The 23724-nt window shown below is 48.0% G+C and overlaps 1 protein-coding gene across 1 annotated transcript in view; it reads left to right on the top strand.

Annotated features, from left to right (window-relative positions):
- ZFP64 (ZFP64 zinc finger protein) overlaps window positions 1-23724 on the top strand; it is a 123667-nt gene that overhangs the window by 47057 nt on the left and 52886 nt on the right. The window contains exons 2-5 of the mRNA XM_063958981.1: window positions 4767-5000; window positions 15576-15737; window positions 15834-15896; window positions 17451-17702. Coding sequence (XP_063815051.1) covers window positions 4767-5000; window positions 15576-15737; window positions 15834-15896; window positions 17451-17702 — 711 coding nt within the window. The remainder of the gene's footprint in view (window positions 1-4766; window positions 5001-15575; window positions 15738-15833; window positions 15897-17450; window positions 17703-23724) is intronic.

Raw genomic sequence — 23724 nt, 5'->3', positions numbered from 1 at the left:
ACGGACTGAGTGCTGAGTATTATAAGATGCTATTACCACATGTGACACCTCATTTACTAGCTTTATTCAATTCCATCCTGGCTGGTAAGGCTGCTCCTCCCACTTTCAACTAAGCCCGCATAGTAGTATTGCCAAAGCCAGGCAAGGACCCTACCCTAGTGCAATCTTATCGCCCGATTTCCTTGTTAAACCAAGATTTTAAACTTTTATCTGCCCTTATGGCAAATAGATTACAACCAATTTTGTCCAGAATACTCCACCCATCCCAGACTGGCTTTGTGAGGGGGAGAGCATCGGTACATAATATAAGGCAACTGGTGGCTGCTCTGACAAACTCGGCTCAAACGCCGCATGGTTCGTCTTTATTAGTAAGCTGTGATGCTGACAAAGCATTCGACCGGGTCTCCTGGCCCCATTTATTACGAGTACTTCACTGGCAACAGTTTGGTGCGAGCTTTGTCCGTTTATTCCGTACTTTGTATACCTTGCCCTCCGCATTTCTTACCATAAATGGGATGAATACTGATGCTTTCGCCCTACACAGAGGTACCAGACAGGGATGTCCCCTGTCTCCACTCCTTTTCAACCTCGCCTTAGACCCTCTCATTCGGCACTGCTATCTAAATCCCACCTGGCGGGGAATTATGATAAGATCTCACGAATTTAAGGTCTCGGCATATGCCGATGATTTGCTGTTATACTTCTCAAATCCACATGTCGCTCTCCCTAGTTTGTTGCAACTACTGACAACATTTGAATCTATTTCAGGATTCCTAGTCAATAAAACAAAAACGGAGGCTTTGGCCTTACACCCAAAAGCGGCTCAGAACTGGAATGCTCAATTCCCCTTTCGCTGGGCACATCAAAAAATAATATACCTGGGGCTCTGTATCCCCGTGCTTCCCTCTCAACTATACAAGGCTAATTTCCCGCAAATTATTGCGCGTACCCTGGCAGATTTCCGTACTTGGAAACATTTACCTCTTTCTTACTTGGGACGGTGCCAACTGATCAAGGTGGTCTCTTTTCCAAGATTATTATACCCTATGCAGATGCTGCCTTTATTATTATCAGATGTAGATTTATCAGTACTGAATAAGGCTTTTAGTAGGTTTATCTGGGCAGATAAAAAACCTCGTATCTCCCTGTTTAAATTGAGTCAGGTGCCACAGCTAGGGGGTGTTAACTTACCCTGTCTTAGGAGTTATATGCTGGCTGCGAATTATCGTTATGCCGCTGATTGGATACAAATGACGGATACTTTTGCTAATACTGGCTTGGAACAGGCTATGTGTCCTGATATATCGCTTGTTAGTCTGCTACATATGCGCCCCTATACTTTTCCTGATTCACTCAAAGATAATCTTCTAATAACGTCCACATGCACTGCATGGAGGTTCGCGCGCTCTAGGTTGGGCATCTCCAGTCATAACACAATCTTCCTCCCACTATCTCATAATGTTGGATTTCGGGGATCTACCGTTCGTTTCACGCTAACCAATATGTCTCAACAAAATGTTCGATTGTTATATCAACTGTTAGATCCACAAACACTTAAAATCCTTTCCTACACAACCATCTGTGAGAAGTTCCCTCAAATACATATTCCTTTATTCGTATATTTTCAATTACATAGTTATATTAAAGCCGCATTGGCTGCCTTAACGGAAACCGATAAAACTAATGGTTTGGATAAATTACTGAGATTGTCTTCAGGAGGGACTCACTCCACATCAACACTGTATATGTATATTAGAAAGACTATTCACTGGGAATCCACTCAAACGGGATTGTCTAAGTGGTCCACTGATTTCCCATCTCTCACAATCCCCACAATCCTTCAAGCTTTCACTCGATTGAATAAATGTCCCTATTCGGCCTCCTATGCTGAAATTAATTATCAGATATTACACCGCTCCTACATTACACCCAAATTAAGATTTCAAATGGGTATAGCGCCTGACTCTAAATGTTTCAAATGTGGTAGGGTGGATGCTGACATATACCATTGCTTGTGGGATTGCCCAGAGGTGTATAAATTTTGAAGTTTGATCCAAGCTTTTATTCGGGAGAAATTAGACATCAACATTGAAATATCTCCCGAGTGGGCTTTTTGGGATATACACACCATAACCTCAAACCGACACCGGGGCAACGTATCCTCTTGGCTAAGATAGCCGCAGCCGGTAAGAAAGCTGTCCTCTCTCAATGGATATCCACAGACACACTTACCCTGGCCTCGTTTATCGTTTCTGTTCCACATGGAATGGTTAGAGATGGCGATAGACAAAGAAAAGAGAATAGAAAAGTTTTTCGATATCTGGCTCCCATATGTTCAAATGTTACCCGATTCTGTAAAAGATTCCCTCAGACAGGCTATAATACTCACCTCTTGGTATAATCTGGAACACCTCGCTGTTGGTTCTCCACCCTTTTAACCCTTCTCCCTGAGGTATTACCCTCCTATTAGCTTTCATAGTGCCTGCCTTATATATATATAAAACAATACGCGGTCTGAGACCGGATGTATATATCAGAATACTCATACAATATATTCTGGCACAGGTACACTTGTTCTTAACTAACGCTGTCTTATTATTGACATGTAGAATACTTAAGTGTTTGTAAAACCACGGCGCTGATGTAGAGGCGGGTTTACAAAGGAGACCTTGCCCTGCAGTCCCGGACACCAGTCGCATCTATTTTATAAAATGGCGCCCAGCGTCTCAGTCAGGTAGTGAGGGAGAGTATGAGGCAGCTCCAGGGCTGGAACACCAGCAGTAGATGGCGCCCGGAGGTGGGGGAAGGGCTACAGGTCAAGCGCCTTTTACCCTATACTGGTCCTCACCACCGGGTGTATGGAGCCTTATTAAAATGGATATTTTACTATCCGACCTGTGCTCCCATAGTGGGATCCCTGCTCTGTCACAGTGTCCACGCCAGCGTCGCGGTTTGTCTCCTTAAACCGCGACTGGAACGCGATTTAATGGCGGGGCCCGCCTGGGGGACCCTCTTACCTCCTCCCTTAGTAGCAGCATGCGAACCAGGAGAGCGTCTGCAGTGGTGTACCTAGGAACCGGAACGCCTCCGCCGCAAGTACCCGGGAACAGAGCCAGCGGGAGTATGTGATGCCGCTGGGGAGGTGATGGAGCCGCAGCACAGTATGTCACACTGACATATGAAGTGCTGCAGCCCTTGAAGTCTTCTAAAAAGCTTTTTCAGGGCTGCCTAGGGCTGTTAAGTGACCTGCTTCATGCAGGCACCAACTCTAAAACTGATCTCACAGTGCCTGGAGGCGGGGTTATAGAGGAGGCCCCGCAATGCATTCTGGGACAGTCTAAATCTTTAGCTTGTTGGTGCCTCTGGATCAAGATCCATCTCTACACCCCATTGTATTCCCTGTGGAACACAGTGTACCCTGCTGCAGAAATGTGGTTAGGGAAAGGATTCACTTCTGTTGGTCCACATGTATTATGATTGACAGCCACCAGCACTGGTTTTGCTTATTACATTGACAGTAAATAATTAGAATTAATCCTGGACCACCAACCCGCGGCACCCCTGCAAGTGTCCCGAGGCACCCTGGGGTGCCTAGGCACACAGTTTGAGAACCACTGGCATACACACTTGCCGATGACAGCCATGCTGCATTTGAAAGCATGACTCTCATTAGCAATGTCTTCCTTCGGTCCTGCATATAGTGCTGACCGAGGATGTCATTTACGACACGCAGGAGCGCGTATCGTGTACAATATAGCGGGTTCACACTAGGCAATGTTGTTGAAGTTAATGGTGTAGTGAAAGCAGCCAGGCGTTAGAAGGTGAACCATATATTTTTGTTAAGAGGAAGAAGTAGTGAAACCAGCAATAGTATATACAATTAATAAATGAAGGATCGTACAGTACTGTGCAGAAGTTTTAGGCAGGTGTGGGAAAATGTGGCAAAGTAAGAATGCTTTCAAAAATAGTAGTGTTATTACCTACCGCCCAACTTTGAAGGGGGAGGAAGAGGGCCCCCTGCGCGACTTTTCTGCGCGTGACCCAAAACGGGGCGTGGCTTGGCGTGGCATCTGCCGAGTGGGCGTGGCCGAGCGCCACGGACCCGTTTTCGGCATTTTGGGGGCGTGGCCAGCTTTCTCCGAGCAGCTGGGCAGCCCCCCTGCTCCCCTGCCAGCATTGGTGATTCAGTGATCACCTGCTCCCCCGACTGTCCCCCCGACTGCGGGACACTGCGACCCATGGGAGGGACAGCGGGACAGTGTCCGAATAGCGGGACTGTCCTGCTGAAAACGGGACAGTTGAGAGGTATGTTATTAGTTTATTTTTTATCAATTAACAAAATACAAAGAGGGCAAGTGGAGACCCAACCACACACTTCTCCCTATAATTTTATAGAATGCACTTGATAAATGATAGCTAGAAGCTGGATAGTTGCTATGGGCATCTTCTCCACCTTCTCTTTAGAAATGTTGATACCTCTTCCCCTCCAGCCAGTTAGAATTAGAAATATAAAACCCCAGTTCTGTGATTATAGGCAAAATGTAAAACTCATAAACAGTTAGTACTGGTACTCCATTGCAGTAGTGTATTGACAGGCTAATGCTCATTAATATTGGTTCAGCCCAGAATGGACGCCTTCTCTTTATACCCTATATGTGCTCATAGTGCCCAGTCATGCAGTCTTAGCTGTTATGAAAAGCAGTATATATGTACATGATATCAGGTCATCATTTTCTGGCTAATACATATTATGTCTTCCGGCCTAGTTTCTGGAGGAGCCACGGTGCTTGTGGAACTCACAGCTGACATTCATATCTGCGGTCTCTGCAAGACTCAATTCAATAATTTGGATGCCTTTGTTGCACACAAGCAAAGTGGCTGCCAGCTCACCAATGCTACCACAGGGGCCACAAGCACAGTCCAGTTTGTATCAGAAGAAACAATAACCCCGTCTCAGACATCTACCCGAACTATCACATCAGAAACTCAGACGATCACTGGTAAGTTGTCAGTCAGGACTAAACCCCTGACAGGTGCGTAACAAACTCTGCCAAGTATGTACTCTATCCATGTCATATTACACTCACCAATGTATATTTTTCTGTCATGACTTGAAGAGTTGCATAAAACTCTCTGTAAGCCATTGGTTGTTTTAAGCAGCTTTGGATGTCATCCTTCAACTAACTACTGTTAGCCAGTTTGTGATTACAGGATGCTGATGTACAGTAGTGTAGTTATACAGTAGCTTGGTAATGATCTACTCAGAAACCAGTATCTTTAGTAGGTAACAAAACATTTATTCAACAAAAATCAAATGTATAGGTCAATAGTATGATTATTTCTCTTACGTCCTAGAGGATGCTGGGGTCCACATTAGTACCATGGGGTATAGATGGGTCCACCAGGAGCCATTGGCACTTTAAGAGTTTGAGAATGTGGGCTGGCTCCTCTCTCCTACCAGACTCAGTTTAGAAAATGTGCCCGGAGGAGCCGGTCACAGCTAGGAGAGCTCCATAGGAGTTTCTTTAGTTTTTTTTATTTTAAAAGAGTTTAGGCACAGGGAGGCTGCCGGCAACAGCCTCCCTGCTTCGTGGGACTAAGGGGGGGAGTAGTGTCCGCCCTAAGGGGTCTGAGCCACTATCTCCGCAGACAGGACACTGAGCTCCTGAGGGGACAGATCGATCACCGCCACAGGAGTTTGCTCACCCCAGCAGCATGCTGCCAACCCCCTTACAGAGCCAGAAGACTTCAGTGGCGAGTGAGTCACCGCCCCCCTGGCAAGCGGGGAGCCAGTTTGAAGATAGCGGCAACAGGGTAGGGAGTGCAGTACTGACTGTGCTCCGGGGCTCAGCGGTACATGGTGCGGCGCTGTGATGGGCGCCCTGAGCCAGCGCCTACAACCCTAAACTGGTCACACAGCCTGTCGGGGACCCTGGATCACCACCAGCAATATACCTCAGACCAGTATAATTTCAAACAAGAGCGGGATCCAGCGCCAGAAAAGGGGGCAGAGCTTCTCTTCAGAGTGGACCCAGCAGCGTTCAGCGCCATCTTTTCTGCATGCAGAGCCGCTGACAGGGGAGAGTGGTCCCTCCACTTCAACTCCAGCTATCTGTACGGTACCAGGGGGTTGTAGAAGGGGGAGAACATGGTGTATTATACTGTGTAACCTAATAAGGTACACAGTTGTCGCTGGTAAAGGGTGTCCTTTATCTTTGGAAGCGCTGTGTGTGGGTTGGCTTCAAACTGTGTGTCTCTCTTGGCATACTTAGCGGGGAAACTCTGTCTGCATTTTCCTGTATGTGTGTGTGTGTGTGGGGGTGCTTGTTTGCTCACAAAAAGAACTATGTTTAAGGACTCTGTGTCATATGCTGCAGAGGATATGTCCTCTCAGGATGATCCCATTCCATGTAATCAGGATTGCACTGTTTTAGCACAGATTCCTATAAGAGAACCGGAGTGGTTATCCTCTATTAAAAAGTAGGATTTCTCAGATTTCTACTAGGGTAGCGCAAAATGAAACTGCAACTCACATTTTGCAGAACTCTATAGCGGTTTGGTCCGGGTAGGCACCTTCAGGGCCCCCTGGCACTCACTCTCGAAAACGTGCTCTTGCCCAGATTATGCAGGACGACACGGATACCGACTCTGACACGGTAGACTGTGATAGGGGCGGCATCTCTTGCAAAAGGGGTGCAGTTGATGATCGAAGCCATTAGAGATGTGTTAAATATTGCTGAAGCAATACCGGAGCAGGTTGAGGAGGCTTACTTCACGGATAATAAGAAAGCCTTGCTAACCTTTCCTGCGTCAAAAGAGTTAAATACTATATTTGAAAAATCTTGGGAAAATCCAGACAAAAAATTCCAGATCCCAAGAAAAGTTCTGGTTGCATTCCCCTTCCCTGAAGAGGATAGGAAAAAATGGGAAAACCCACCCATAGTTGACGCATCTGTGTCCAGACTGTCAAAGAAGGTGGTTTTACCTGTTCCGAGATCTGCCGCATTAAAAGAACCGGCTGATCGCAAGATTGACACTATGCTCAAATCCATATACACGGCTTCGGGGGCGATATTACGGCCTGTGCATGGATTTCTAAGGCTATAGTAAAGTGGTCTGGCACGTTGCTTGAGGAAGTGGATACAAAAGATAAAAGTGACGTTGAATTATTCTTACGTAACATACAGGATTCTGTGGGATTTACGGTGGAATCCATGAAAGACCTGGGTTCGATGGCTGCAGGGATTTCTTCCATGTCTGTCTCAGCTCGTAGAGGACTCTGGCTGCGCCAATGGGCTGCCGACACGGTATCCAGGAGAGGTGTGGAGAACCTACCCTACACAGGTCAGGCTCTAGATGCGTGGATTTCCACGGCAACTGCGGGTAAGTCTCCTTTTCTTCCTTCAACTGCGCCTGCTACGAAGAAACCTTTTTCTTCAGCTACGTCACAGTCCTTTCGGACGCCTAAAACAAGAAGGAACAAGCAACCCAACACCTTCTTTAGAGGAGGTTGGGCAAAATCCAAAAAACCTGCTACTGCAGGCTCCCATGACCAGAAGCCTACTTCTCCGCAATCCTCCGCATGACGGTGGACCGCACGGCCTGGAGGAAGGACCGGTGGGGGCGAGGCTAAAAAGGTTCAGCCACGTTTGGGTGGCGTCTGGCCTGGACCCCTGGGTGCAGGATATTGTGTCCCAGGGGTACAGGCTGGAGTTTCAAGACCTCCCGCCTCACCGATTCTTCAAATCAGGCTTACCAGCTTTGCTGGCAGACAGGGCTATCCTACAGGAAGGCCATCGCTGCTTAGCGATCTCCTCTGCCTGATTGACAGGCAGAGGCGGTCGCTGGGCAGGAGGGGGCTGAACGGCGGCATTAAGCCGCCGTTTAGGGGGCGCGTCCGGCCATCACAGGCATGGCCGGACCGTTGGGGGGGGGGGGGCGCGGCGGCTGCGTGACGTCATGCGCAGCCGCTGCAACCCGGGCATCATAGAGGTTCTCCCGGCCAGCCGCAGGAGCTGCGCTGGCCGGGAGTTACTCCTCAAATGCAAAAGCATTGCCACTGTGCGATGCTTATGCATTTCTGCGGGGGGGGGGGGGGGGGCGGCACTGACATGCAGGGCGGAAAAAGCCCTGTGCTGGGCGTCCCCCCGCATGTCTGAGTGCCTGATCGTAGCTGTGCTAAATTTAGCACAGCTACGATCAACTCGGAATGACCCCCATTATTCGAACCTTTTCGTGGTATTGAAGCCGGATGGTTCGGTCAGGCCAATTTTGAATTTGAAATCGTTAAACCCCTATCTGAGGGAGTTCAAATTCAAAGTGGAATCTCTGAGAGCGGTGATCTCAGGTCTGGAGGAGGGAGAGTTCATGGTTTTCCTGGATATCAAGGATGCGTACCTCCACATTCCAATTTGGCAGCCCCATCAGGCTTATCTCTAATTCGCACTGTTAGACAGTCACTCTCAGTTCCAGGTGCTGCCATTCGGTCTCTCCACGGTACCGAGGGTGTTCACCAAGGTGATGGCAGAGATGATGGTTCTCCTGCGCAGTCAGGGTGTAATTCCGTACCTGGACGATCTGCTGATAAAGGCAGTGTCCATGGAGAGGTTGTTGCAGTCCATTGCTCTGACGACTCGACTGCTCAGGAATCACGGTTGGATCCTGAACCTTCCAAAATCACATTTAGAGCCGACAAGGAGATTGTCTTTCCTGGGGATGATCCTCGACACGGAAGTGCAGAGGGTGTTTCTTCCAATGGAGAAAGCGTTAGTGATACAATCCATGGTCCGGGATGTCTTGAAGCCTGCCCGGGTATCGGTTCATCAGTGTATTCGCCTTCTGGGGAAGATGGTTGCCTCCTACAAGGCTCTACAGTATGGAAGATTCCATCTTATCTTCACATGCACTAGAGGATACGTCTCTCACCGAGGGCAAGGATTTCGCTCCTCTGGTGGCTGCAAATGCCTCACCTTCTGGAGGGCCGCAGGTTCAGAATTCATAACTGGATCCCTCTGACCACGAATGCAAGTCTCCGAGGTTGGGGAGCGGTCACCCAGGGGGAAACCTTCCAAGGAAGATGGTCAAATCAGGAAGCCATTCTTCCAATAAACATTCTGGAATTAAGAGCCGTGTACAACGGTGTTCTCCAAGCGACTCATCTCTACAAGATCAGGCCATTCAAGTACAGTTGGACAATGTAACGACGGTGGCCTACATAAACCGACAGGGAGGTACAAAGAGCAGAGCTGCAATGTCAGAGGTGACAAGAATCCTTCTCTGGGCAGAACGGCACGCGTTGGCGCTGTCAGCGATCTTCCTCCCAGGAGTGGACAACTGGGAAGCAGACTTCCTCAGCAGACACGATCTCCATCCAGGAGAATGGGGCCTCCATCAGGAGGTGTTCGCAGACGTGACCAGTTGTTGGGGCGTGCCTCAAATAGACCTGATTGCCTTACGTCTCAACAAGAAGCTTCGATGGTACTGTTATAGGTTGAGAGACCATCAAGCAGTGGATGCCCTGGTAACTCCGTGGGTGTTCAAGTCAGTATATGTGTTCCCTCCACTTCCACTCATTCCAAGAATTCTAAAGCTCATAAAGAGGACAAGTGTTCAGGCAATTCTCATTGCTCTGGACTGGCCAAGGCGAGCTTGGTACGCGGATCTTCTGGACCTACTGCTAGAAGAACCATGGCCTCTTCCTCTTCGCGAGGACCTTCTGCAACAGGGGCAGTTCGCTTATCAGGACTTACCGCGGCTACGTTTGACGGCATGACGGTTGAACGCCAGATCTTAGCCCGAAAGGGTATTCCAAGCAAGGTTATTCCTACCCTGATACAGGCTAGGAAAGGGGTAACGTCTAAACATTACCATCGCATTTGGAACAAATATGTGTCTTGGTGTGAATCCAAAAAATTTCCTACGGTGGAGTTTCAACTTGGACGGTTTCTCCTCTTCCTGCAAGCAGGTGTGGATATGGGTCTGCGTTTGGGGTCCATAAAGGTCCAGATTTCGGCCTTATCCATTTTCTTCCAGAAACAATTGGCTGCCCTCCCCTGAGGTTCAGACCTTTTTGAAAGGGGTTCTGCACATCCAGCCTCCCTTTGTGGCGCCGACGGCACCCTGGGATCTTAACGTGGTGTTGCAGTTCCTGCAATCGGATTGGTTTGAGCCTTTACAGGAGGCTGAGGTTAAGTTTCTCACGTGGAAGGCTGTCACTTTGTTGGCCTTAGCTTCTGCTCAACGTGTGTCGGAATTGGGGGCTATGGGGGTCATTCCGAGTTGTTCGCTCGCTAGCAGTTTTTAGCAGTCGTGCAAACGCTAAGCCGCCGCCCTCTAGGAGTGTATTTTAGCTTAGCAGAAGTGCGAACGAAAGGATCGCAGAGCGGCTACAAAAAAAAATTGTGCAGTTTTAGAGTAGTTCCAGACCTACTCCTAGCCTGCGATCACTTCAGACCATTCAGTTCCGGATTTGACGTCACAAACACGCCCTGCGTTTGCCCAGCCACTCCTGCGTTTTTTCTGGCACGCCTGCGTTTTTTCGAACACTCCCTGAAAATGGTCAGTTGACACCCAGAAACGCCCACTTCATGTCAATTACTCTGCGGTCGGCAGTGTGACTGAAATGCATTGTTAGACCCTGTGCAAAACTACATCGGCCGTTGTGAAAGTACGACGCGCGTGTGCATTGCGCCGCATGCGCAGAAGTGCCGTTTTTTTTTTTGCTTCATCGCTGCGCTGCGAACATTTTCAGCTAGCGATCAACTCGGAATGACCCCCTTTGTCCTGTAAGAGCCCCTATTTAATCTTCCATGAAGATAGAGTGGAGCTCAGGAGTTCCTTCCAAAGGTTGGGTCGGCTTTTCATATCAACCAACCTATTGTGGTGCCAGTTGCTACTGACTCCTCAATTGCATCAAAGTCCTTGGATGTTGTGAGGGCTTTGAGAATCTATGTGAAGAGGACTGCTCGTCGCAGAAAATCTGACTCTCTGTTTGTACTGTATGATCCCAAGAAAATTGGGTATCCTGCTTCAAAGCAGACGATTTCTCGCTGGATCAGGTTCACTATCCAGCATGCATATTCTACGGCAGGATTGCCATGTCGAAATCGGTTAAGGCCCACTCTACTCGTAAGGTGGGGTCTTCCTGGGCGGCTGCCCGGGGTGTCTCGGCTTTACAGCTTTGCCGAGTGGCTATTTAGTCAGGGTCTGACACGTTTGCTAAGTTCTACAAGTTCGATACTTTGGCCTCTGAGGACCTAAAGTTTGGTCAATCAGTTCTGCAGGAGCCTCCGCGCTCTCCCTCCCGTTCTGGGAGCTTTGGTACATCCCCATGGTACTAATGTGGACCCCAGCATCCTCTAGGACGTAAGAGAAAATAGGATTTTAATTACCTACCGGTAAATCCTTTTCTCGTAGTCCGTAGAGGATGCTGGGCGCCCACCCAACGCTTCGTTATCCTGCAATGGTTATCTGGTTCAGTACGACTGTTCTTAGTTGCATACTGCCTTGTTACTTGGTTAAGTAATGTTTCAACTGTTGCTGAGTTTCAAGGCAGCATGCTGCGGGTCTGCACACTCGCCGTGGTGGGGTTTACGAATAGGACCCTCAGGAGCTCAGTGTCCTGTCAGCGGTGAACGGGATCATTAACCCTAGGGAGGTTGGGCCATTCTCCCCCCTAAGTCCCACGAAGCAGGCAGTCTGGTGCCAGCCCTAACAGAGCCAGAAGACTGAAGAGTGGTGAGTAGGTGGCCGGCGTCCCTCTTAGCTGGTCGCCGGCTGTAATGGTGGCATGAGGGTAGAGCACAGCGCTGCATGCATGCTGCGCCCTGGCTTCAGGGACATTGCAGTGACCGCTGTGAGGGGCGGCTAAAGCCATGCTTATTACCCACGACTGACACTGTTTACAGTAGTTCTAACCCACTGTAACCCTTTTAATTCAAGTTACCTCAGCCAGTATAAAAGCGGGCAGGCCGCGCACCATTAAGGGGTTGGAGCCTTCACAATGAGCGGATCCAGTGGCTCTCCAGCGCCATTTCCTTTCTGCAAGCTTACACAGGCAACCTGACTGGACGGTTCAGCTCCTCCACACGGACTCCAAAGCACCTCAGTTGTACCAGGGGGTCATAGCAAAGGGGGGGGGGAGCAAGAATTTGGTATACTAAACCCTATTAAGGGTTTTTAGTTGGCGACCCAGCTAGGTCTATACCTTAGCTATAGGGGCGCTGTGTGGCTGGCTCCATTATTCTTTGGGTTACCTGTGCTTTTAACCTATTCCTCACTGTGTGGGTGTGTGTTCTTCTGCATTATCATGTCAAAGGAGTGTGTATCATGCACAGCAGAGTGCTTTTCTCAATCGGGAGGATCATTACAGTGTACTCAGGATAGTACACATTCTCAGGCTAGTGGATCTGAACCAGTATGGTTAGATTCATTAAAAGGGATAATTTCAAATATTTAACATAAATTATCCCAAAATGAGGCAATCTGTAGATGACCTGATGAATAGAGATTCAGTGGTCGTTCTGGCGTCTCAGACCCCTGCTATTTGTCCACAGAAGCGTACTCTGGCCCAAATCATGCAGGCTGATACCGATGATGATGTATCAGACCCAGAAGAGGGGGAGGTGGACTTGGTGTGGGGGGGGGGGGGGGATGCAGCTTTAGCACAGGGAATACAGGCCCTGATTGAAGCTATAAGAGAGGTTTTGCATATTCCTGACAAGGTGCCAGATGACGAGGAGGAATCCTTTTTTAATGTAAAAAAGAAATCCTCTGCTACTTTTCCTGCTTCCAAGGAATTAAGGGGGTCATTCTGACCCGATCACACGCTGCACTTCTTTGCTGTCGTGCGATCAGGTCGCAAATGCGCATGTGCGGCAATCGCATTGCGCAGGCGCGTCGTTGCCTGGCGACAGCCGTTGCCGGGCCGCGACCTAAGAAAGCGGTCGGAGCGGCGACCGCAAGAAGATTGACAGGAGGAAGGCATTCGGGGCCGTCAACTGACCGTTTTCTGGGAGTGGTGCGGCGAACACAGGCATGTCCAGGCGTTTGGAGGGAGGATGTCTAGCGTCAATTCCGGGACCTACATCGCTGGATTGATCGCACAGGATAAGTAACTCTTACCCTGGTCTACTTCTACACAAAACTTTTTTTGCGTAGAAGGGCTGCACAAGTGTTCGCAGCCTTGTTATGCAAAAAAGCCCTCCCCCATAAGCGGCGTCTAGTTGATCGCACGGGCAGCAAAAAGTTGCTACGTGCGATCAACTCGGAATGACCCCCTAAATTCCCTTTTTGAAGCAACTTGGGTTAATCCTGACAGGTTTCAGATTCCAAAACGGTTGATTACATCCTTCCCGTTTCCCCAGGATGACAGGAAAAAATGGGAAAACCCACCGATAGTGAACGCGTTCGTTTCCAGGCTGTCACGTAAGATCGTAAGATTGTTCTCCAAGTTCCTAGGACAGCTTCGTTGAAGGATGATGCAGACTGCAAGATTGAGACCACTCTCAAGTCTCTGTTCATAGCTGCAGCTGTGGCCCAAAGACCCACTATAGCTTGTGCATGGATCACTAGGGCCATTGCAAAATTGTCTGGTAATCTAATTGACGGGTTAGATTCCTTGTCCAGGGGGGGAGATTATTTTACTCCTACAGCATATACAGGATTCTGCTAACTTTATGGTGGAGGGCATAAAGGGGATTGGATTGCTCAACGCACGCACATGTAATAGTGGGTCTTTGGACCACCCCAGCAGCTGTATACAATAATTTGAGTGTAGTCTCAATTTTACGGTCAGCCGTTTCTTTTAGGGAGGGACAGGCAATACAATTTTATGTGACAGCCTAGAGACTGATGCGTCCACTATCTGTGGATTTTCCCATTTTTTCCTATCTTCTAGGGGAAAAGGAAAAGATGAGAGCAACCTTTTAGGGATTTGCAATTTCTTATCAGGATTAACCCACGGTTCCTCAAACAGGGTATGCAATTCCTTTGACGCAGGAAAAGTGTCTGAGGACTTCTTTTTTACATTAAAATAAGATTCCTCACACTTCTCTGACACCTTATCAGGAATTTGCATAACATCCCTGATAGCCTCTATAAGAGCCTCTATTCCCTGTGACAGATCTGCATCCCACCTCTCCAAATCCACCTCACCCTCCTCCATCTCTGACCCGTCAGAGTCAGACTGCAGGATATGGGCCAGAGATCGTTTTTGCGGACAAATGGGAGAGGATTGAGACGCTGGTTTGGGGACTGAGTCTCTATTCATAAACTCATCCACAGTCTGTCTTAAATATTGCGTCTCTTTCTCATTGCGGGATAGCTTTGTAGAAATATTTGAGATCATTCCCTTAATGGAAGTAACCCAATCCGGTTCAGCCCCGCTATTCTGGGAAGGTGCACTGCTCTGAGTACCCAGTAGTGAGCCCCCTGGTGAAGAGGAACACTCCGCTGTACAAAAAACACACTCTTTGCCTGACATAATGTAAATGTGACAGCACACACGCACACACACGCGCGCACACACACACACACACGAAAAGGTTAAGCACAATTAACCCACAAAGAGCCCTTCAGGGAGACAGAGTTATTTGAATCCAGCCCCCACCGCACCCTTATCGCTATTGTCAAGCTTAGCCAGGTCGCAGACTAAGTACCCTGATAGGGGTTTAGTACACTAAGAATCGTTTCCCCCCCTGCTATGACCCACTGGTACCGCTGAGGTAATCTGGAGTCACTCCGGAGGAGCTGCGCGTCCCTGTCAGTCGGCGTCTGTGTCCACTGCAGAGGGGAAATGGCGCTGGTGAGCTGCTGGATCCGCTCATAGTGAAGGCCCCGTCCCTTCAATGGCGTGCGGTCTTCCCGCTTTTTTTATACTGGCTGAGGTAATCTGGTGCTTAAAATGGAGAGAGAGACATTTTAAGGATATTTTTGCCAGTGTGGGACTGTGTACAGTGTACTGAGACGCAGCTGTGTACTGTGTCTGGAGACGCATTCCGCCCCGGTTAGAAGCTGTGCGTCTCTGTACCCTCATGCCGCCATAATGGCCGGTGACCCGCTAGTCGGGACGCCTGCTTAGTGCTCACCACTCTTCTTTCTTCTGGCTCTGTTAGGGGTGGCGGCGTGCTGCGGGAATGTACGCTCGTCGTGGTGAGGCTTGTAAATAATTCCCTCAGGAGCTCATTGTCCTGTCAGCGGGAACAGGACCATTAACCCTTCAAGAGGTTGGGCTGTCCCACATCCCCCCCCACAAGTCCCACAAAGCAGGCAGGCTGGTGCCAACCAGCCCTGCCTGAAAATAACATATAAAATAAATGCAGAAAACTCTTCAGGATCTTTCATAAGCGTGATCGGCTCCTCTGGGCACATTTTCTAATCGGAGTCTGGTAGGAGGGGCATAGAGGGAGGAGCCTGCCCACACTATCAAATTCTTAAAGTGCCCATGGCTCCTAGTGGACCCGTCTATACCCCATGGTACTAAGTGGAACCCCAGTATCCTCTAGGACGTAAGAGAAAACTTGAGCTGACTTTTTTTGTTTTTACCCCCCATCCTTTTTTGTTTTTTCCATTTTCAGTTTCTGCTCCAGAATTTGTTTTCGAACACGGATATCAAACCTTTCTGCCGAGTGAAGGGTCAGCATCCCAGAGTACTGGTGGCATCACCATAGCCACAAAATGTCGCTCCAGAAAAGTGTCGGCTTCCTTATCCCAGAAGAAGCAGAGCTGCTACTACCCAGGTGATACACTGATCAGTAAAGTGTCATGTTGCTTACCTTCTAGATCCATGATAGACGTGACTTCTTACCAAACAAATCTTCTATCTATATATTTAGGTTGTCAGTTCAAGACTGCTTATGGCATGAAAGATATGGAGCGTCACTTGCGAACTCACACAGGTAACTGCAATTACATTGGAGAGGATAGGTGAGGCTCACGTAAAACAGAACAAAATGGGCATTTATTTTCCCTTAAAATAAAAATCACCTGGAATAATTGAAATCATTTGTTACATAAAAAGGCACCCTATTTCCTTATGTAACTGACCTCATTCCGAGTTGATCGCTAGCTGCCGTTGTTCGCAGCGCAGCGATCAGGCTAAAAATCGGCTCTTCTGCGCATGCGTACGGGTTGCAGTACGCACACGCGAAGTACTTTCACACAAAACTATGCAGTTTTACACAAGGGCGAGCAACGCTTTTCTGTCGCTCTGTTGATCGGTGAGTGATTAACAGGAAGTGGGTGTTTCTGGGTGGTAACTGACCGTTTTCCGGGAGTGTGCTAAAAAACGCAGGCGTGTCAGGTGAAAACGCAGGCGTGTCTGGGGAAACGGGGTAGTGGCCGGCCGAACGCAGGGTGTGTTTGTGACGTCAAAGCAGGAACTAAACTGACTGAAGTGATCGCAAGGTAGGAGTAGGTCTGGAGCTACTTAGAAACTGCATAAAAAATTTCACGAGCAGTTCTGCTATCCTTTCGTTCGCACTTCTGATAAGCTAAGATACACTCCCAGAGGGAGGCGGCTTAGCGTTTGCACTGCTGCTAAAAGCAGCTAGCGAGCAATCAACTCGGAATGACCACCAATGTAACAGAAAGATTCTCTACAACATAAAATTGCTTGGTTTGTCTAAAATCACTGAAAAGTTGCCACAGAATAAAAACTGGATGTCTTTAGACTGCTAAAGTGACTAGTTCATGCCAGAGCTATAACTAAACTTTTTGGAGCCCTGTACCAGAAAGAATTGCGCCCCCTCCCCATTTTTCCAGTTATATATAATAAAATTATACACACACACTTACAGAACACTGCAAGAAAATTGATTTGGACCCAAATCCTCTTTATACCACATTTGGGCACTTAACTTGACAGCTTGCTGTTGTTTAGTTACAATACCCTTTATTAAATAACACATTTCAATATACTGCCATACCCAGGATACAAATCTATAACCTGTTGCGTTCCAGTTTTTTCACAAAGTAAAAGGTACGCTTCAAATAGTTAGAATTCTCAAGCTTTGAATTCTTTAGCTTTCTATGCAAGAGCAGATAGCTCAATAAATAGAGTGTCTGACTGCAATGTCACAGGAAATGGGTTTGAATCCCGGGTATGCCAGCATCTGGAAATGTAATGAAGAACAGTGTGACTGAATAACAAAGAGCTATCAAGTAAAGTTCATGAATGTTGTATAGGAAGTAGCGACAGAAGGGGTGAGGGTAGGAGACGGGGGTGGTCAGGAGATGCTGTGCTCCAAAAAGGGGGGAAGCTGCAAGTGAAAGTAATTGACAAGTGCTGCCAACAGCGCCCCCCCTACCCTGCAGCACACCCGCACACACATAGTTACGGCCCTGGTTCATGCAGCAGTAATGACTATGAGGTGAAAGGTTTACAAATAGGTGACTACACTAAAGGCTAGCTGAGTTCTGTGTGTTGTATGAAAATATTATTTTCTTCTCAGGAGACAAGCCTCACAAGTGTGAGACATGCGGGAAGTATTTCAGCCGGAAGGACAAGCTAAAGACACACATGCGTTCACACACTGGAGAGAAGCCATATAAGTGTAAGGAGTGTGACTACAGCGCAGCAGACAGTAGTAGCCTCTGTAAGCACCAGCGCATTCACACGGATGAGCGTCCCTTCAAGTGTCAGATCTGTCCATATGCCAGCCGTAACTCCAGCCAGCTCACAGTGCACCTGCGTTCACACACAGGTGAGTCCGCACTGTGTCTGGTATAGATTTCAACTCAAATGACCGTTGCAACATACTACTCTTTTAAAATTGTGAAGATTCCACTGTTTGAAAATGTGATGGAAATTAGTTTATAATCCTTTAATAGCAGTTTTATAGAGTGGGCATACACTATACAGTTATCTGTGGCTTGAATGAAAACCTGGTAATCTATGAGAGCAACTGACAATAGATCATTTGCTCCCAAACACTGGAAAATAGACAAAACAGTGATTTAACCAATTTGTATAAACGACAGGTTTTGTCCATTTTCCAGTGTTTGGTAGCAAATGGTTGATTGTCAGTTGCTCTTATCCATTACCAGGTTTTCATTCCAACCACAGATTATCTGCAAGATAACTGTATAGTGTATGGCCAGTTTTAGAGGGTAATGTAATAACTGCAAAGATTATAGAACTGGTGTGATTTCAGCAATCTTGCTTCCAAATTTAAAGCGGCAATCACCTATAAGGCAAAACCAGTCTTGTAACTGATTGCCTATTTAAATTTAGTGGCATTTAGTTTATGCATGCTACAGTACAAAGCAAAGTTGACACAACTGTAACTGAAAGCCTTACATGTGTTATATCACAGAGAGACCTGATCAGCACTAGTTCAAGCTAAATGTTTTTCTCTAACGTCCTAGAGGATGCTGGGACTCCGTAAGGACCATGGGGGATAGACTGGCTCCGCAGGAGAAATGGGCACCTCAAGAAAGACTTTGACTCTGGGTGTGCACTGGCTCCTCCCTCAATGCCCCTCCTCCAGACCTCAGTTTGATACTGTGCCCAGTGGAGACTGGGTGCATTTCAGGAGCTCTCCTGAGTTTCCTGTAAGAAAGCATTTTTGTTAGGTTTTTTATTTTCAACAGACTCCCTGCATCGAGGGACTGAGGAGAGAGAAACAGACCCACTTCTCTGAGTTCAGGGCTCTGTTTCTTAGGCTACTGGACACCATTAGCTCCAGAGGGATCGGTACGCAGGTCTCACCCTCGCTGTCCGTCCCAGAGCCGCGCCGCCGTCCTCCTCGCAGAGCCGAAAGAAAGAAGCCGGGTGAGTATGTGAGGAAAAGACCCATCTGAGGCGGCAGAAGACACTTGGATCTTCACTGAGGTAACGCACAGCACTGTAGCTGTGCGCCATTGCTACCCTTCTCCTCACACACTCCGGTCACTGTAAGGGTGCAGGGCGCAGGGGGGGGGTGCCCTGGGCAGCAATATAAACCTCTGTTATGGCACAGATGTATATATACATGTACAGCTGGGCACTGTACATGTATAAAAAGAGCCCCCGCCATGTATTGAAAAAATTGAGCGGGACAGAAGCCCGCCGCCGAGGGGGCGGGGCTTCTCCCTCAGCACTCACCAGCGCCATTTTTTCTCCACAGCACCGCTGAGAGGAAGCTCCCCGGACTCTCCCCTGCTTGACACACGGTGAAAGAGGGTTTTAAAGTAGAGGGGGGGCACATAATTGGCGCAGATACATAAAACAGCGCTGCTGGGTAAACATTAATTTACTGTGTTATTCCTGAGTCATATAGCGCTGGGGTGTGTGCTGGCATACTCTCTCTCTGTCTCTCCAAAGAGCCTGGTGGGGTTTGCGGTACAGGATTGTCATTACCAATTTCAGACGTTGCCGTTGGGCGTTCCACGGCCCCGAGAATTTTCACCAAGGTAATGGCGGAAATGATGGCGCTCCTGCGCAAGCAGGGTGTCACAATTATCCCGTACTTGGACGATCTCCTCATAAAAGCGAGATCACGGGAGAAGTTGCTGAACAGCGTATCACTTTCACTGAATGTGTTACAGCGACACGGCTGGATTCTCAATATTCCAAAGTCGCAGCTGAATCCTACAACTCGTCTGCCCTTCTTGGGCATGATTCTGGACACAGACCAGAAAAGGGTTTTTCTTCCGACGGAAAAAGCGCAGGAACTCATGACTCTAGTCATGAACCTGTTGAAACCGAAACAAGTGTCAGTACATCATTGCACTCAAGTTCTGGGAAAGATGGTGGCAACATACGAAGCCATTCCATACGGCAGATTCCATGCAAGGACTTTCCAATGGGACCTATTGGACAAATGGTCCGGGTCGCATCTGCAATTGCATCAGCGGATCACCCTGTCCCCCAGGGACAGAGTATCTCTCCTGTGGTGGCTAAACAGTGCTCACCTTGTAGAGGGCCGCAGGTTCGGCATTCAGGACTGGATCCTGGTGACCACGGACGCGAGCCTCCGGGGTTGGGGAGCAGTCACACAGGGAAGAAATTTCCAAGGACTTTGGTCAAGTCAAGAGACTTGTCTTCACATCAACATCCTGGAACTAAGGGCCATATACAATGCCCTACGTCAAGCGGAGATCTTACTTCGCAATCGACCAGTTCTGATCCAGTCAGACAACATCACCGCAGTAGCTCATGTAAACCGCCAAGGCGGCACAAGGAGCAGAGTGGCAATGGCGGAAGCCACCAGAATTCTTCGCTGGGCGGAGAATCATGTAAGCGCTCTGTCAGCAGTGTTCATTCCAGGAGTGGACAACTGGGAAGCAGTCTTCCTCAGCAGACACGATCTGCATCCGGGAGAGTGGGGACTTCATCAGGAAGTCTTCGCGCAGATTGCAAGTCGGTGGGGATTACCCCAAATAGACATGATGGCATCCCGTCTCAACAAAAAGCTACAAAGGTATTGCGCCAGGTCAAGAGACCCTCAGGCGGTAGCTGTGGACGCCCTAGTGACACCGTGGGTGTTCCAGACGGTATATGTGTTTCCTCCTCTTCCTTTCATACCCAAGGTGTTGATGATAATAAGAAAAAGAGGAGTGAGAACAATTCTCATTGTTCCAGATTGGCCACGAAGGACCTGGTATCTGGATCTGCAAGAAATGCTCACAGAAGATCCGTGGCCTCTTCCTCTCAGGCAGGACCTGTTACAACAAGGTCACTGTCTGTTCCAAGACTTACCGCGGCTGTGTTTGACGGCATGGCGGTTGAACGCCGGATCCTATCGGAAAAAGGTATTCCGGATGAGGTCATTCCTACGCTAATAAAGGCTAGGAAGGACTTGACGTCTAAACATTATCACCGAATATGGCGAAAATATGTATCTTGGTGTGAGGCCAGGAATGCTCCTACGGAAGAATTCCATCTAGGCCGTTTTCTCCACTTCCTACAAACTGGAGTGAATTTGGGCCTAAAATTAGGCTCCATTAAAGTTCAGATTTCGGCCTTATTCATTTTCTTTCAAAAGGAATTGGCCTCTTTACCTGAAGTACAGACTTTTGTGAAGGGAGTACTGCATATTCAGCCTCCTTTTGTACCTCCGGTGGCGCCTTGAGACCTTAACGTGGTGTTAAGTTTCCTTAAGTCACATTGGTTTGAACCACTTAAAACAGTGGAGTTGAAATACCTCACTTGGAAGGTGGTCATGTTGTTAGCCTTGGCTTCGGCTAGGCGAGTTTCGGAATTGGCGGCTTTATCACATAAAAGCCCCTATCTGGTTTTCCATATGGATAGAGCGGAGTTGCAGACCCGTCCTCAATTCCTACCTAAGGTGGTCTCATCCTTTCATATTGTCGTGCCTGTGGCTACACGTGACTTGGAGGATTCCGAGTCCCTTGATGTGGTCAGGGCTTTGAAAATTTACGTGGCCAGAACGGCTAGGATCAGAAAAACAGAAGCACTGTTTGTCCTGTATGCAGCCAAGAAGGTTGGCGGCCCTGCTTCAAAGCAGACTATTGCTCGCTGGATCTGTAACACGATTCAGCAGGCGCATTCTACGGCAGGATTGCCGTTACCGAAATCGGTTAAGGCCCATTCCACTAGGAAGGTGTGCTCGTCTTGGGCGGCTGCCCGAGGGGTCTCGGCACTACAGCTGTGCCGAGCTGCTACTTGGTCGGGGTCAAACACCTTTGCAAAGTTCTATAAGTTTGATACCCTGGCTGAGGAGGACCTCCTGTTTGCTCAATCGGTGCTGCAGAGTCATCCGCACTCTCCCGCCCGTTTGGGAGCTTTGGTATAATCCCCATGGTCCTTAAGGAGTCCCAGCATCCTCTAGGACGTTAGAGAAAATACGATTTTAAACCTACCGGTAAATCTTTTTCTCGTAGTCCGTAGAGGATGCTGGGCGCCTGTCCCAAGTGCGGACTACTTCTGCAAGACTTGTATATAGTTATTCCTTACATAAGGATTATGTTATAGTTTCATCGGTTTTGGGCCGATGATATGTTGTTCTTCATACTGTTAACTAGATAGTATATCACAAGTTATACGGTGTGGCTGGTATGAATCTTGCCCTTGGATTGCAAAAATCCTTTCCTTGTACTGTCCGTATCCTCTGGGCACAGTTTCTCTAACTGAGGTCTGGAGGAGGGGCATAGAGGGAGGAGCCAGTGCACACCCAGAGTCAAAGTATTTCTTGAGGTGCCCATGTCTCCTGCGGAGCCCGTCTATCCCCCATGGTCCTTACGGAGTCCCAGCATCCTCTACGGACTACGAGAAAAAGATTTACTGGTAGGTTTAAAATCTTATTTTTGCAGGTTGTTGATTAAACTCCATGGAAATAGTATTGAGAAGTCAGTGATCTAGTACAAATGTGGAAAACCCCTTTTAATGCTAGCTTCTACCAGGTGTGAATCAATAGGTGGACCCTAAATAGTGTCTAGGTTGACCCCAAAAGGTCGACATGCACTAGATCAGGCTTTCCCAACCACGGTCCTCAAGGCACACTAACAGTGCATGTTTTAGTGATATCCAGGCTTCAGCACAGGTGACTTAATTAGTAGCTCACTTATTTTGATTTAACCGTCTGTGCTGCAGCCTGGATATCACTAAAACCTGCACTGTTGGTGTGCCTTGAGGACCGTGGTTGGGAAAGCCTGCACTAGATTGATACAAGAAAAAGGTTGACATGGACAATAGGTCGACATGTTTTTTTTTTTTTCTCTCTCAATGTCATTTTCTCCATAAAATCACCGGGAACCGCAATAAGAGCACCGCATCCCCTCGCATGGCTCGCGAGGTGCCTCGCTCCGCTACAGCTGTTCTCAGCACAGGTTACTATTCCCGATCGTAGTCCACGTGGATGGTAAAGTATAAAAAAAAGGTAAAAATATTTTTTTAAACGCATGTCGACAATTGCCATGTTGATCTTTTGTCAATGTCGACCTAATGCATGTCGACCAATAGTGGTCGACCTATTGACTGTCGACCTTAGTGTGGTCAGCCTAACAACCGCATACCCCTCTACCTAACTACAATGTAGATTTATTAAAAAAAATTGGAATTAAGTTATTTACATAGCACCTACATACAGTATGGGGTATATTCAATACAGGTCAGTATTCAGTATTTTGGCATGCTAAAACTGAGGCAGGGCATACTGACATTTGTAGTTCCAAAGTAGCTTGAGGTCCGAGGTTGAAACCCCATGCAATAAGGGGTATATTTACTAAAGTCTGGGTTTTTAGAAGAGGTTGCCCATAGCAACCAAACAGATTCTAGGTTTCAACTTCTAGCACAGTGGTTCCCAAATTCTGTTCTCAAGGACCTCCAACAGTTCATGTTTACCAGGCCACCCAGAGATGTACAGGTGTATTCATTACTCAATGACACCTTTTAAAAGATCCACAGGTGGAGCTAATTATTTCACTTGTGACTCTGAGGAGACCTGGAAAGCGTGAACTGTTGGGGGTCCTTGAGGACAGAGTTTGGGAACCTCTGTTTTAGAATGTGCTACAAAAATGTGAGTCAAATCTGATTGGTTGGTATGGGCAACCTCTCCACTTCTAAAAACCTGCACTTAACAGATTTGGTGAGCTCTGCAAATAATATGGAGCATAGTTAATGTTCTTACCGCACATGTGACCAAACTTGAGCCTATCCATTACAGTATGTCAAGGTGAACCGCATCAGGTGGGCCCCAAATATTTCTGATACTAACACATTGGGCTGGATGTAATGCAGTGCGAAACGGCCGGAGCTCCGAGATTCCAGCCGAACTCGTACGT

Source organism: Pseudophryne corroboree, chromosome 3 (assembly GCF_028390025.1).
Source record: "Pseudophryne corroboree isolate aPseCor3 chromosome 3, aPseCor3.hap2, whole genome shotgun sequence".
Classification (NCBI taxonomy): Eukaryota; Metazoa; Chordata; class Amphibia; order Anura; family Myobatrachidae; genus Pseudophryne; species Pseudophryne corroboree.
This window is presented reverse-complemented; position numbering and strand designations above follow the sequence as displayed.